Here is a 15,519-nt window from a genome sequence, read left to right on the forward strand (position 1 = left end):
ACTGGCTTTCTATTATGCTACACAGCAAATACTCAGGATGTCCTGCCTCCAGAAGCCTCTCAGTCTATTAGTGCAGCCAAGCGTTGTCCTCGTGTTTGTGTGTGCTTCTTATGTTTTGTTTTGCTACCTGCTCTGCTGCCTTCTTCCAAGAGATGCCTCTACTCTGAATGGCGGTGCTCCATCGAGGCACCCTACCACCGACGTGCGTCGCGCGCCGTCGCCGCCGCTGCTCCCGCGTCGCCAAGAGTGAGGTCACCGCTAGCTGCGCATCTCACTATGCATGCTCCGTACTCTTTCCGCAGCTGAGAAAAACTATCTCCACGGCGCGTTCGCTCACTTGTGAGATGCGCAACAGCCAAACAACCAACCGATGTATAAATAAACAGCTTTACTACGTGTAACCATAAGTAACGAAACTTTCGCTTACACGCTAGGTTTAATCGAGCTAAACCATCAGCAATTTTTCTCAAAGTGCGCAATTTCCTTTGTACTGACGGCTTTCTTCGACTTGGATATGACGGGCACAGCTGAGCTGCACAGTATAAAAGTCTGATTTACATATTTGTTCAGTACTAAAATAATAAGTTGCCAAAATTGTTGAACAGAAGGAGTCGGCTGTCAGCGCTTCAAGGTTCTCCATAGAATCTTGCGCGCAGTGCGGAGCAGCTTGAAGTTCTTATCAGCACAACTGCACTCATGGTTGTCGTAATAGACATCGTCCACGAGGATGCAAGCGCTGGGCAGCCCACTGATCTTCCTCACCTAGGAAAGAGTTCAGTATCGTGAGATTCCAGCCTTTAACGCAAATTTCAAATATGAATGACTATCCAAATGTTTTGTGCTAAATTAAAAAAAAAAAAAACATCGTCGTTTTGTTGTAACCAGAGGAGGAACATGTTTTCAATTAAACGGTCGCATTTAAATACGTCGTCGTGTGACGACTGCTAATACATCTCAGAGATACTTTTCAGTCCTTTTTTATTGCTTTGTAGATCGTGTTCCGCACATAAAATAAACTTTCGAAGAAGGCACGTTCAAAGATGCAGCACTACGAAGATACTTCATGTTTCTCAGTTTATGAAACTATTTTTTACTATGTCAAAAATGAACTAATGGTTTTCGTTAGCAGCCTGAAATGTTTATTTTGGGTTGGAAGGGATTTTCACTCTTGAAAAAGCACCTGTTAGCTACAGGCTTTACTTTTTTAGATATATGGTTAGTGTTCTAGTTACGATTATTATTGCCATTTTACTTTATTTCAGTGGGCTTAGGAGTAACCATAATTCACGCCATAATTACTTTATAATTGTTCCACATTCACGCACCAAGTTTACACATTTCCACAGGAAGACTGGATCTGAGAAAGGAACATTGAACTGACGTTCATAATTGTAAAATAGCGCGAACAACCGTAGACAAGAACGAGAAAGACGCGGGACGAGTTATGAACGTCTACCAACTTGCCCAATTGAACATTCTGATTGTACTGACGTCGTCTTCCTCAGGAGCAAAGAAATAGTAAAGGCGCATTTAAGAATTCATAATAATAATAATAATAATAATAATAATAATAATAATAATAATAATAATAATAATAATAATAATAATAATAATAATAATAATAATAATAATAATAATAATAATAATAATAATAATAATAATAATAATAATAATAATAATAAGCAATATATTTTTCGTAAACCTATATATCATGGTCCTCCATCCCTGTGACGACAGATCTTTCCGCCCACCTTGGTGTAAGCTTATTGGTCAACGTAAGTGCTTGTCTATGACTACTGCAACATTGTATCCAACGTCACTGAGAACACAGCAATTTATATTTACACTCTTAGCATGCACGGCTACTGTTGTGATGTAACTGCCTTTCCTTATCTCACTTCGCTGATTGTTGTTCGAAACACATTTGTTTGTGCCTTTTATCCCTGAAGTCGGAACTTCCCTACTGAAAAACCAAAAGTTCTACAGGGCAATAACTTCACAACATCTCACCAAATCGCATAGACTCTCATTCGGTGGACATCATTATCATAAATTATTTCGCATAATTTTTGATAATGCACAAGAAACTATGAGATCTTATGCAATTATATGCGATTTGTATGTGATTTCTTATGCTAATTGAGTGAGATTGTGTGAAAAAAATGTGAGGTTATTGCCTCATACAATTTTTTCAGTAAGGTTGTGTGCATGCAAGCAGGTATTTATATGCTCCTAATGAGATTCAGTCTTTTCCTTCGTTAACGTTATCGCTCAAAACTGAAAAACCGTTCATGCACTGAAATCGAAATTAACAGCTAGTTTGCTTACACCTAATACAAGGGTTCGTTGTAACCTGAACCCTGTCCGTTTGTGCGTCTTCAATCGATGTCTGGCTGTCCCTTGCACTATCTGCCTTTCATGAACGCAATTTTTTTTAACGCAGCTCTTATTGCATCCGGTTCTTCCTTTGGAGGCGCCGCCGTTGCAGTAAGCGTTAAGTCGGTGTAACCAGTGGACAGCTACAAGGGGGACTATGGGCCACTCTGTCACAGGTCGCAGTCGCCAAACTTCGGCTCAAAATTACGTTCTTTGGTTTTGTTTACACTCCGGTGATCCAGAATGTTTTCTCGTCATGAGCCAAATTGATTCGTCGTTTATGATACGCGCCTGCGTCAAGCTTTGGGGCCTTAAAAACACCATTCTTCTAGACAAGCCAGGTGGTTTTGATCTGTTCCATTGACTTTGCACGAATCTGTGTTCTAAGAGCACTAGCCTTTCTACATTGCCTTCCACAGACTTATTGTTCATTTTTGGGTTATAGCAAGTAGCAATTTTCGGCATCATGGTAAATGTTAGTTTTGACCAGGTAAACGTAGCTCACAGTTTTCAAGACGATAAAGCTTTTTTTTCTTTGGCCACTCGATACTCGATGAATAGTAGGTATTCGATGCCTTACTTTTTAAATAATGGGCATAAGGATCCACTGCTTGAAATTCACATTAGTGGCGTGTTCATGCCCACATAATACTTTCACTGTGTTCTCTGGTGGTCACAGTTCTTGAGAGCATTCACAGTAACCTTCGAATTTTCACACGTTTTCCAGTGTTTACCTTTTCCTCAAATCCTTCAGGTGTTTCGAAGACGAACAGGCCACCTTCGTTGAGTACAAAATGCGCAGGATCCGTGTCGGCCTTAGTAGCGGCTTTCCGCTTGTACTCGTTCTGGAAATTGTTGAAAGTTTAATTGTGTTATGCATATATACTTGCCAATCATCATTCAAGGAAATGTTTCTTTGAAAGCACATTTGGCGAGAGAACAGTAGACGTAAGCGAAAATAATTAACACGTTTCTAGTTTCACCCGTGAACATTACTTAAAACTCTGTTCTCGGTGTTTTTGCTTCCTTCTGGTCCACGTTGCATAAGCCTCGCAGCCGTTGTGCCCGCGTATGTGCAAGCAGCAGGGTCTCGGCCGAAAGTCCGTCCTCCTCAGAAGCAGCATGTAACGCTTTATTTTTAGGAAGCCAAATAGCCACAAGCACTGCTTTATCACAGCACTCAAGGGTAACTATTTTGCAAGGCCTCAGTGAGTGAAAGTATGTGCATGTGCGTAAAAGATTCTAACTTCTTGCTTTCTTCATGGATGGAACCAATTCGTGTTTGTAAGGGTCCTTACAGGCTTGCTCATTTCACCATGTTTCTCGTCCTCGGTTGAAGTCTCTTTAGCATTCGGGTGCACTCTAGGTTATGTCATTTGCTGCACTATCGTTTTCCTCCTATGAGTTACGGAGAGGCGTTATTCATCAGCACATGATGCTCAGTAAACGAAAAATTTACAAACGATCAAATAAATTTATTCACCCTCTAAACAGGACAGCATTCCTTTTCTAGAGCATGCCACGTGATTATGTTATCCCCAAGGTAAGAAAATGACAAATACAAAAATGCTCGTCTCTGAATCGTTTGCGTGTTGGCAATTTTCTTTTAGGTGACTTAGACCACACGGGATGTCCTGCAGCAGTCCAGTTCTTTCAGAAGAAGGTTTCGAGCACAAACTGATCTCAAAACACTTGTCCGAGAAGTGAACCCTTCCGTGTTACCTTATAGAGGGGCGCTCGGGATTTTTTGAGGCGAGCATACTTCAAACGCGGACTGCAGGGGTCCGGTCTATTCAATTTTTACCTCATCCTTCCATACGAATGGAGCTACACGAGATGCAACTTTATCAATCGACCACGCCACGTGGTCTGGTGATGTCACAATCCCGCGATTAGTAACATGTCCGGCGGCTTTGATGACCGAAAGCGAAATAAGAGACGGAGCACCATTGCACCTGCGACCTTATGTGCCAGGCGTGTTACTTGCCATCTACAACCTGCCAGAGGAAGGCTCGGATAATCGAAGGCTACCATACATGAGGTGAGAAGCCATGCATGGTTCCGGTGTTTGTCGCCTGCCACCTACCCCCTGCCGAGGTCATTCTCGTTTCGAGGGTACACTTTCAAACAGTTGTTGCCAACGCAACCGGACCATTTTTGCCCTCATGAGGTCGTTAATGCTGTCATGTATTTAAAGTTGTCAGAGCTATGCGAATGATTATTTCAAGGCTGCGACGCTTGAAATGTTTGTCACCGACAACGCTCATGGATAAAATTTTTTTTAGACATGGGCGTATTAACGATATTGCATTAAAACGGCATGACCCCCCCCCCCCCCCCCCCCCTTCCCGCTGTCTCCCTATACGAAGTTTATTGTGCCTACTATATCTGCGTCCTCATACTTGACGTACAGTGGCAGTCAAAAGTTCCCAGGCCACAAGCTTTCCTTTTGAGGAGTACTGTCAGGTAGCTACGACTCCCCCAAAATCTAAAAATATCCTTGGAGGGTAGAATGAGCATTATTCTTAACTCTGAGATAAATGATACCTTCAAATGAGATCTCAAGTATCACACTATGCCGATCAGAAGCATAGCTTGTGGCCTGAGAACGTTTGACAGCTCCCGTACATTAGCCGGGCCAACGTTCGCAGCCCTATTTGACGTGTTTGAACAACACGCGTTTTTTTTTTTTTTTGCAGCAGCTGAATGCATTTGGTCCACTTCATTAGCATAACCGTACTTTCTAGAATTATACATTTTTCGATATATGCTCAAAACTAAAAACGCATACACCTCAAGAAAAGCAAAAGGTCGATGTCGCGGCAAAACAACGTCGAAAACCGAAATGACTGGAAATAACGGTTTGTATTCAGGTCACGACAATCAGGATGTTTCGCAAAAGGATAATCTAACTAGGAGCAATGTGCTTTGCATGATCCTTTAAGCATCTAGTGCATTATTAATCAAAAGCTCGTGGTTATGACCCACAGTGCAAAGACACGTGCGTACCGAGCAATACTTCTCCTTATCAACGGCGTCAGCGGGATCGCCGATGCTCTTGGCCCCGCTGTACTTAATGGCGGCCAGACTAAAGGCGATACAGTGGTTGCCAGACGGGGACAAATTGGCGGCGGCGACCGCAGCTGCATATTCTCCCACACGAGTTTCCTACGAGGGCAAACAGGGCCGATGTGAAGAGTGGAAGTTGCACAGATACTGTACATAAGAAATGGCGATGCTCTACATAGTGAGACGACATTCGGAAATGACAAGATTCAACGTTTCAGGTTTTGTCGTATTACAGCTTCAAAATATCACCCTTTTAGTCCTTGAACATTCGAAGTACCAATGCAAAGGTCTGTCGAAGACGACTGTGTGTCAGTCGTACGTAGCCACCTAGGGAGGGTAGACTAATGAGAAGAAGGGCGAGAGAGAAGGGGAAGCCAAATACAGTAGATTCTGAATAGATACATAATTGAGAGCAAATGCAGTTAGTTTGAACTGGAATTTCCACCATTTTGGTTTAGTTTTAGGATTATAGGATTTACCGTCCCAATGCTACTCAGGCTATGGGGACGACATAGTAGAGGGCACCGGATGAATTCAACCCCCTTGCGTTCATTAGATAAAATATCTACCTCCCCTTATTAACGGAGGTTCCTGTGAACGCACAAAAAGTAACAAGCACGGAGAATTAGAAAAAAAAAACAAGCTCTCCGACGCGGTGCATTTAATCTACAGCATGAACTCTTGCAGCATAGATGTATAACTTAACCACAGGTGGTTGTAATGCCAGTGGGGTGTATGAAGCCATGAACAAGAAAATGCTAGATCACTTTTGTAAACGACGTAAGAAGTCCAGATTTACTTCATTAAACTAAAGTGAAATATCAAAATCACTTCACTTAGCTTTCTGCATCTTTGCTAATCATGTTGATTATGCTGCCGCACCTTCGTGGCATTTAGTTGAATACTAAGTTTTCAAATACAGTTGCAAGCAGCGTGGGCATGATTAAGTGAGGTTTATTACGGTATATAGAAATGTCCCCAAGCCCTGACGCTTGCACCACCTTACTGTTCTTGCACTTGGCTTTCACATCAACATTAGGCTTTAAGAACCTGGGACAATAATTTATAACCACTGAACAGTTTGGAAACACTGGAAATGCTTTCAATTACAAAATTAATTTCAATGCAGCCATTTTGTATTGTAGTCATCGTATCTCTATATGTCGCTAGGTGGAAAAAGTAATTTTATTTTAAACTTACTTTGGGTGTGATTGTGACAGTGCCAATAAAAGGCCCCGAATAGAACTACAGTTATGTTCCACCCTGATAAGGTGGCTGAGATCTTAGGACGCTCAACTGTTGATCCCGAGGACGTGGGTTCGATCCCGGCCTGGGCGGCTGCTTTTCGATAGAGAAGAAAAGCAAGGTGCCCGTGTAGTGTGTGCAGTCAGCGCACGCCACAAACACCAGGTGGCCAGAATTTCAACAGCCCACAACTACGGAGTCCTTCGAAACTCTAGATGTTTGGAACGCTAAACCATATAAACTGCACTACAAAACTCTAGTTTTATTATTGCTGGAAGAGACTGATGACAGATAATGCCATGCGGTTACAGGTGGTTCACATGGCTTCAGCGCAAAATTCGTTTTCCTCCTTTCCACGTGGCCACGTCTGTTGTTCCGCCGGCTTCACCTGGACACTAGACAACTTTTCAGCTCACTATTGAGGCATGAATGCTAGAGCAGCCACTCATTGCGGAAAGCCGCGGAACACGAGGAAATACAGCGTTTTTTTTTTTTTTTGTCTGCCAAAGCGCAAAACAGAACTGAGCGCTTTAGATGCCCTGTGAACAGGGTGGAAACGGCGCTGCCGTTAGGCACGATCTGCAGCGACCACGCGCCGAATTCGGACTTCCTGCTGTACAGAGTAGTGTTATCAGGTTTCTCTTGATCCGTCTGTTCCTGAATATAGTGGCCACGCGGTTGGAAATCGCGATCACTTTTCTTGTACCAATCAGCAAAGCAAACATATTGAACCGTTATTTATCCAAATAACCAGGCTGGACAATTTGCTTCTCAGCAATGATCTCGATCTCTTAAGGCAGACCAAAGGGCAAAAAGGTATTTAGTGGAAGAGCTAAGTGCGTTCTACGCAATAAAAATAATTATTGCTTGGGGATGCGGTAAAGGGCTCTAATGCAATGCTCCGCGGGCAATTGCGCAGCCTGTTTCTTTCAGCAAAACACGATACATAATGTAGCGCAATATTTACGCATGCTGCTCGAACTTGGTGCCAAGGTGACTGCAAGAGGTCATCAGGGTAAGCGTAGGTCGCAGTTTCAACAAAATTATCGCATCTATTACGTGCTCAATTTCCTTGTTGTGAGAGAAAAAGTGCTGTGTTTCCTCCCACTGTAGGGTTTGAGAGGGAAGGCCCACCTGCGCGAATTAAAAACTATTTTGGACGATTTTGAAGCATTCATTTTGTAAAAAGAAGAGCTTTAATATAGACTGGTTCGGCCGAGCTTGAGGGTTTCCTTTTAAGAGTGTTTCTTTTTCTATTTTTGACTGCCTATAATTAGGACACGTTAAAAGCAATCACGGAAATACCCTTTAAATACTACACCAGAAAAGAGGTCTGTAACATTGCCCGTTAAAGATGGTTCTGCTCAAAGGCTTTGCTCCCATAAATTGTGCAAGTGCTGGTCTGGTTGCGTTGATATCTGCTTGATACCTACACTTGAATACAGCCCAGGTCTTCAGTTACCGTCACCTACAATTCCAACGTGGCAAAGAGTAGTCCTGTTAAAGGCTGCTAAAGTTTTCTCTTAGCCTAAATAGAAAAAAAAATGTGCATGAGCCCTTTTACTAGCTCGAGAATTGGATGCTTCTGAGTTGTTTGGTATGTTTAAATACCGAACTGATACGGTTTAGTTTTCAGTGGAGTAATACACACACCAGAAACCACTTCCCACAATAAGCAACTGCTGTTTTTTGAACGTTCATCCTTCCATACCACAGTAGAGCAAGTGGAAAATTCAGTGGGTCATTGAAGCCGCCAGCAAAGACACGCACAGGCGGCTAGGGAAACCGAAAGCATGAGTGGTGACCAGAGCAACGGCAGCGAGGCATGCTCACCCTGGAACCGACCCTAAAATCGATCTATTAACCACCAGGGATTTTATTGCAGGAATGCATTTAAGAGCTACATTTCAAGCTCCAATGGACCGTCACGCTTCCGTCGACCAAGGAAAATTGACATTCCGACATGGAACGGTTACTACCACAGGCATTTTCAGAAATTTTGAGCGTTGTTGTTTTAAGTGTTACTTCGGAATAATGCCAGGTAAACAAGTACTACCTGTGAACAGCGTTTTAAATTAACGATATTGCGAAAGTACAAGATTGTACCTTTTAGCCCGGCGCCAAGGATTGCCGCTGCAGGACGAGTGGCGTCATTTGGCGCAGCCAACGCGCACCGAATTTGGTTTGAATCGCGTTCAAAGCACCAAGTGGTGACCCATGTCCAACAAGTAGCTGTAGCTAGTCAGGTTCTTGTAGTTGAACGACCAATTCTTTGTAGCGAAAGCTTAGCACAGCTAGAAGCTATGCTACACTGGGCTAGGTTTGTGCATTTCGTCTGTGCATCCAAAACGCCGCTACTGCGCATGCGCCGAAACTATGGCAATCAACTGCGCCGTCAAACAAGTGTTGCACCGCTGTGCTTGCTACAGAGAGGAGCGGGAGGGTGGCGGCATCTGGAGGAGAGCAGAAGCTTGACTAGTTTCCGCACAAGCGTGCTCGCTCGCCCGCGGAGAGCTGACCGAGTGGAGCAGGAAAGCTTATTCCAGCATCGCATGCGAAGGGCACTACCTCAGCCTACAACGGAGTAATTTTGACCACCTGCGGATCTTAAACGTGCACTGACATCGCATAGCACACGGACGTCTCATCATGCCGCCTCCATCGAAACGCAGCTGCCTGCGGTTGGCTTTGCAGCCGGGCACTCTGGTTCCGCAGCCGTTTTCGCTCCACATTCGATTCAGCAGCGTTGAAGCCCCCTCTAATTTTTTTTTTTTTTTGCTTATCCCATTCAACTGCCACCCACCCAGGACGCTATCGGCTAATGTCATTTTTATTAACCCACTTCAAGTCATATTACAAGTGCATCTTGTATCGAGTATATCTTTGCACGACATGTTGATGTAACCAGCTTGAACTATGTATATTACCTTATTTGTCACGGACTGCTGCTCGCTGTCCTGCGCAACAGCATAGGCGAAACGCATGATTAAAACTAAGCTTCATCACAATCTGTACTTTGTTTATGCAAACAGAGCATGGGCCAGTGCGCATGAATTCCTTAGTTGAATAATCAAGGCGTAGATTAGACAGCCAATAGTTTTTATGCTAAGTTTTTATGCTATTAACTTGTAGGTGCGCAAGCGTTTACTCACAATTGCCGCTGCTGGTTGAATGATATCTGCTTTGAAAGGGGCCTGCGTCTGAATGGCGTAGACTCGTAGTGACGCTAGATGAAAGTGCCTGTTTGGGAGCGAAATAAAAGCTAAGTTGACTTTTTCTGTTTAGAGATTTGTGTTCAGAAACTACAAGGTACGTCAGTAGGGTCTGTGCATAAGAATAATAACTAAAGTTTAGCATTCAAGTTTTAATTCTTACATCGATCCTCATAAAGCATTGCAGAATTCAACATTTAAAGGTGTCTTTTTTGAAATTCTCAATTTCGTCATATACGTCAATACGTCAAAAATACGCATCTTAAAACTTATACCACAGTATTTCCCTCTGCGGATATTAATACATTGAGTCCTTTGCATTTTGTGGCGACGGTACAACGCCGGTTGCATATATGAAGGTTTCGAACAAGTTAGCATGATTCTACCGACATCTCCCTGGGTGACGTACGTGCGACGCTATTGACGCTCTGCACCACCTCCGCCCCGAGTGCAGACCTCGTCACTAACAAGGCACTCCTCAACCTATATATACCCCCTCTCTACAAGCCCATCTGACGTTTTCAATGCACACTGGCAAGCTGGTACTCTTTCGTCATACTGGACGATGCATGCACGTGTTTGTTTCATTCCCAAACCAGGCAAACATATTGTCCTGAAACACCTCCGGCCTATTTCGCTCACCTCCTATCTCGGCAAGCTGTTCGAGCATGTCATCCTGTCCCGGCTACAAAACTACCTGGATGACCATGATTTTGTATACGGACTCCATGCTGGCCTTTTGCTCCCAGTCGTTAACACAGGATGCCATGCTCCAGCTTTCTGAGGATGTTCTGCATCCCTCTTATCACAAGTGCACTCGAGCTGTACTTGTGCTGGACCAACTAAAGCTTTCGACAATGCACACCATACCGCCATTCTGGATGCTCTCTCAACTCTCCACGTCGGATCCCATGTCCATGCTTACCGCACCGCTTTCCTTGCCCACTGCACAGCCGAAATCTCACACGGCCCCCTTGCCTCCTCTTCCTTCTCTCTTAGCAACAAGGGTACCCTTCAAAGTTCTGTCTTGTCCCCTCTTTTGAACATCACACTATTTTCACTACGCAATATCACATCCCTATCGTATGCATTCTACGCCGACGATATCACCCTCCAACTGACTATAGAAAATCTTGGTGACATGGAGGCCACTCTCTAGGCGGGTGTGCATGCCGTGGAGACTCATGCCCGGGATGTCGGATTGAGTTTCTCCTTGGCCAGATCAGAGCTCTTGCTTTTTCTGCCTCGGGGCGTGGCCCCCTATCGCCTTCTCCCGTCACTGTCTACCTTAACGGCACACCCTATACTCTCGTCTTTAACCTCCGAATTCTTGGACTCTTTATGCAGTCCAATGGCACGCACACTACAGCTATCACTCGACTCCCAAACGATGGCACACCAAACCATACACCTCATACGTCGCATTGCAAACTGCCGCCATGGCATGCGCGAACGTGACCTCCATCGGCTTGTCCAGGCCTTTGCTGTAAGCCGCTTCATATAATCTTTTCCTTATCTGTTTTTATCTAGTACCAAGGAGGACAAACTCAATATCCTCATTTGCCAGGCTTATAAGTCTTCCGTGTCTCTTCCCGCACCAACATCGGCGGCTCGGCTACTCTCTATGGGCGTTCATAGCTCGCTTTCAGAGCTTATGGAAGTCCATCGTACGGCTTAGCTCCTCCTTCTCTCCCGCACCCGTCCGTGTCGTGCATTTCTCTCCACCCTTAAGCTCTCCCCTCTTATCTCTCTTGCTACCTCACTGCCCATCCCTTCCCACGTTTTCTCCCTTCTAAAAGTGAACCCCCTGTCAGAGAATATGCATCCCGAAAACCACTCCTCCTGCAGAGAAGCGCAAGCCTCCGCGCTCTAGCGTGAGTGCGGACGAAAACGAGCCGTGGATTACGTAGATGCTACCCGGCCACCATATTTGAAATGACTGATAACTCTCTTAGACCTATTTAAACTGCATAAGTCTACACTTCGACTTCTGTCGAGGCCGATGAGGCAGCTATTGCTCTCGCTATAACTAAAACTGTCACGGAATACATTTTCAGTGACTCCAATCCTGCGATTTACAACTGTGTGGTTAAACGCGTGGCACCCACGGAAATCGGTATCTTGCGTTTCGGCATCCATCCCCTCTCTTCCTATCCAAATCACCTGGATGCCTGCTCACGCACCTCCTTCTGGCAACTACGCGGCTAATCCCATCGCTCGCGATTCGACTGACCGAGCAAGCCCGCGCCCCTCCGTGAATAGGTACGCGCGCCGCGCTCCTCACATACCACGAGATCACCTTACATTACCGCCTTGCTCGTTTCACCTTACCCCCTGCGCACAAATCTCTTACCCAGCACCTCCAACACTTGTGGCGCCGCCACCTTAAGGCTCACAGCTTTTTAACTCAAGCTCGCCTTGCACTCTTCCACCCCGGGACGTACTCGCCGGTCTGCCTTTTATGCGACAGCTCTTGCGCCGGCTATGCTTATATTCTCTATTCTGCCCCGCAAGCTTACCGCTGCCTCTTTGCACCTTACCAGTCCGCAGCAGTGGGAGGCTGCTTTATCCAGCACCGATTGTACAACTTCGGCTGGTGACGTGGGCGGAGGAAGTCGCGGCTAGGCACGTTCTGGACGCCACAACCAACAGCCCGAATTCCAATCGCAACACTGCTTTATACTTTTGTTTCTTTTCGACCTTCGTAATAAATGTTTTTCACCGCCATCACGGAAAGTACCGCATGAAGCGATGTCATTTTATAAATGTGCAATGCGTATAAGACTGCTATAACCATGCAGTCAAAATAAATAGTTAAAGTTTAATGATGCCTGTGTGTGACAATGCAAAAACCAGCACACTGTTCTCAAGAGCTATGTACTACATATAGTCTGCCATCACGAGAAGCTAATCGTATGATAGGAAATTTAACCAATAGATTTCTTCACGCTAAATATGTTCACACTGCAATAGAACGAATGAAAGGGTTTTGTTACGTTATTTTTCTATCCAATAAAGTGCATCATCGACCCCCAGCCGGCCTTTGCTTGGACTTAATATTTATGCTCTCTGAATGAACTTAAGGGCAACTGCATTGGAAATACTGTAAGCGATCGTGTTTACCTAGTAAGTATGCAGTTAAAATAGATGTACGAATAGCCGAAAAAAATGCTTCGCCTTTTTTTAAGTAGGAGGCGGAAGATATCGGCTAGTCAGTAGTACAGCTGAGTCTCCAAAGAGTGGAAGAAATGGAGGGGATTGTTGGTTGCCATCAAACCCACCATTATAGAAGGAACACTTTCTGCATTATTCATATATTTATCCCTAAAAGTTAGCGTTTCAGAAGAATTTGGGAGAAGTTGCAAAACCAGAGTAGAGCTCTACAAATAAGCCAACGCAACTTCTAGTCTCTACACTTTACGTGTACGTGTGTGCCACATGTTCATTCATGTTATAGATTTATTACGGTATTTGTAACAAGAGGAAAGAGCAACTTGCAAGCAGGAAAAGAAAAATATGACACTTACTCCATGAAGCTCATTTTCACGCTGTCAAAAACGCCGTGAAAAATGTAATGCCTGTTGTCGGCCAGAACCCGCAGCTCCTGGGTAAAAAGAGGTTGGCAAAACAGGGAGAACTCGCATTATGATAGGGGTCTCTAAGCATAAGGACATAGAACGATCGTTCTCTGCTGACTGCATTGCTTATACTGCTATATCAAGAAGCTCAATAATGAATCGCAGTACTAGAAGCAGCTATCTGAAAGGAAGAAGGTAATTTCGCTGGAAATCGGACCACTTTGACATCGCGGGTCTGAGGTAAATTAATAGTCTTTCATCATCGTAACCATAAGTGATTGACTCGTAAGCTGCTATTGAAGTATTACTTAAGGAGGGGCGGCAGAATATCTAGCTAAACTCAATAGGAAAAGCACAGCAGTATACTTCGAACACCTCTGGTAGCAAAAACAAGTCACGACAAAAAGGAATTGGTACACAAGCCAAGCAAGCCCAAGAGTTGACTTGGCACGGGAGCAGCAATTGGAGTAGGAAACCGACATGATTCGCAACGTGTAGGTTCCTTAATTGGGATCAACTTGGCCTATGCAGCGCACCTTTCCTCTTCGCAGGCAATCACAGCGTACCTGTGTCTACTGTGTTCATAACCCGTATAAACAGCGCAAGATACTCCCGCTCTACTGCTTCTACCAGCCTCTATCAGCGGGACAGCAATTACCTTTATTTGGACCCTCTAAATTTAGTACGCAAGGCCTACTTTCTCTTTGGCTGCGACACCATACTGAAATGCCAATTTAGACTGCTCTGTGAGTGACACTTCTTGTATTTGGCACGGGAACAGATTTTGTAGCAATATGGCTGAGCACGTCGAACCTTTGCGCTTATCAGGTGTAAAAATGCAGAAAGCTGAAAGTAGAATTCTAATATGGTGTGAATATGGATTTGCACAAATGCTCTCTGATAACTGGCCTGGTACGCTACAGTTTCCACGTGTACATGTGGCTCTATCTGGGAGCATTCACGGCAAAAAGCGCAGGTTTAACCCTGGTCTCCCCCACCAGCTCCGCTGTAACTACACGCTTTTTGGCGGAAGCCGTGTGTTCGGCTTACCTGTGGCGCCATCTAGGAGCAACCGCTTCAAATGTACTTAAGCCTCGTTATAACGTGTGAATATAACCGCGGCGGAGGCGCAGTGGTTAAGACGTTGAGTTACTGAACCCCAGCAAGCAGGCTCGAACCCGACTAGTTAAAATTTGCCCGACGGTTTAGTGACAGTATTTTTTGCCAAAAGCCCTACAAGTGTCCATGGTGGGTCACTGGTCAATCGTAGGCTCGTCACTAAGTTGGGTGATAAATAAAAACACCCGTCCGGGAGAATCGCGCGTTGGAGCCGCTGTACAGGACTTAGCTCGAATCAGCCGCGCGAAGCCATGTGGTGGCGACCTCACAAAGCAGCTTAGCTCATGAGAGCGATTTCAAAAGCGTTAGACGATTTCGCTAAGCGCTGATCCCCCAGAAAATAGCTTTCGAACTAAAGAACCTTTCACACAATGAGAAGAAAAGCGTCGACCTGTTCTTGCGGTTCTCCCCTGGTCATAAATTCGTTTTTAAAAGAGCGTGTCATTGTTTTTCAATGGCGATGCGGATATCACGGCCCGGTGACACTAAAAGTATCAAGAGCCTACTACACGTTTTGAGTTTTTACTCGGCATGCAGACTTAGCCGGTGAATCCCTCTAAGCAGTTGGAAGACCTCTTTCGTCTGTTAAAGAACCTTTAGGTTCGGTCTGTATTGTCCGCCAAGGCTCAGTTTGAGTTGGTCAAAGAACTTAATGCTATTAAGGCTGGGCAAAACATCTCAACGAAAATCTGGTGCGTCGAGAGGTCACTTGACAACACTTAAAAAATCAAAGTATTCAACCATCGCCACGAATAAATGGCTGGTGTTGAAGCATCAGCAGAAGCTTCAAGAACTCGGCTTGACTGTTAACGACTACGTGTTGAAGAACTTGCGCACAGGTCACGAAACAAATCTCCGCGCCCACTGTTGTAACGCACTGTTGTTCTCCACTGTTGCAACGCACTGACGTCGGCGCGTGC

The 15,519-nt window shown here is 44.8% G+C and overlaps 1 protein-coding gene across 1 annotated transcript in view; it reads right to left on the reverse strand.

Moving 5' to 3' along the window:
• Positions 1-618: 618 nt before the first annotated feature.
• The window catches only part of LOC146181338 (uncharacterized), a 36,675-nt gene continuing 21,774 nt past the window's right edge, over positions 619-15,519 (reverse strand). The window contains exons 5-9 of the mRNA XM_084575766.1: positions 13,430-13,506; positions 9,843-9,930; positions 5,386-5,544; positions 3,111-3,221; positions 619-762 (exon numbers count right to left, since the gene is read on the reverse strand). Of these exons, the coding sequence (XP_084431892.1) occupies positions 619-762; positions 3,111-3,221; positions 5,386-5,544; positions 9,843-9,930; positions 13,430-13,506 (579 nt within the window). The remainder of the gene's footprint in view (positions 763-3,110; positions 3,222-5,385; positions 5,545-9,842; positions 9,931-13,429; positions 13,507-15,519) is intronic.

This window comes from Amblyomma maculatum, chromosome 8 (genome assembly GCF_055883805.1).
Source record: "Amblyomma maculatum isolate TAMU_Amacu chromosome 8, ASM5588380v1, whole genome shotgun sequence".
In the NCBI taxonomy this organism is placed as follows: domain Eukaryota; kingdom Metazoa; phylum Arthropoda; class Arachnida; order Ixodida; family Ixodidae; genus Amblyomma; species Amblyomma maculatum.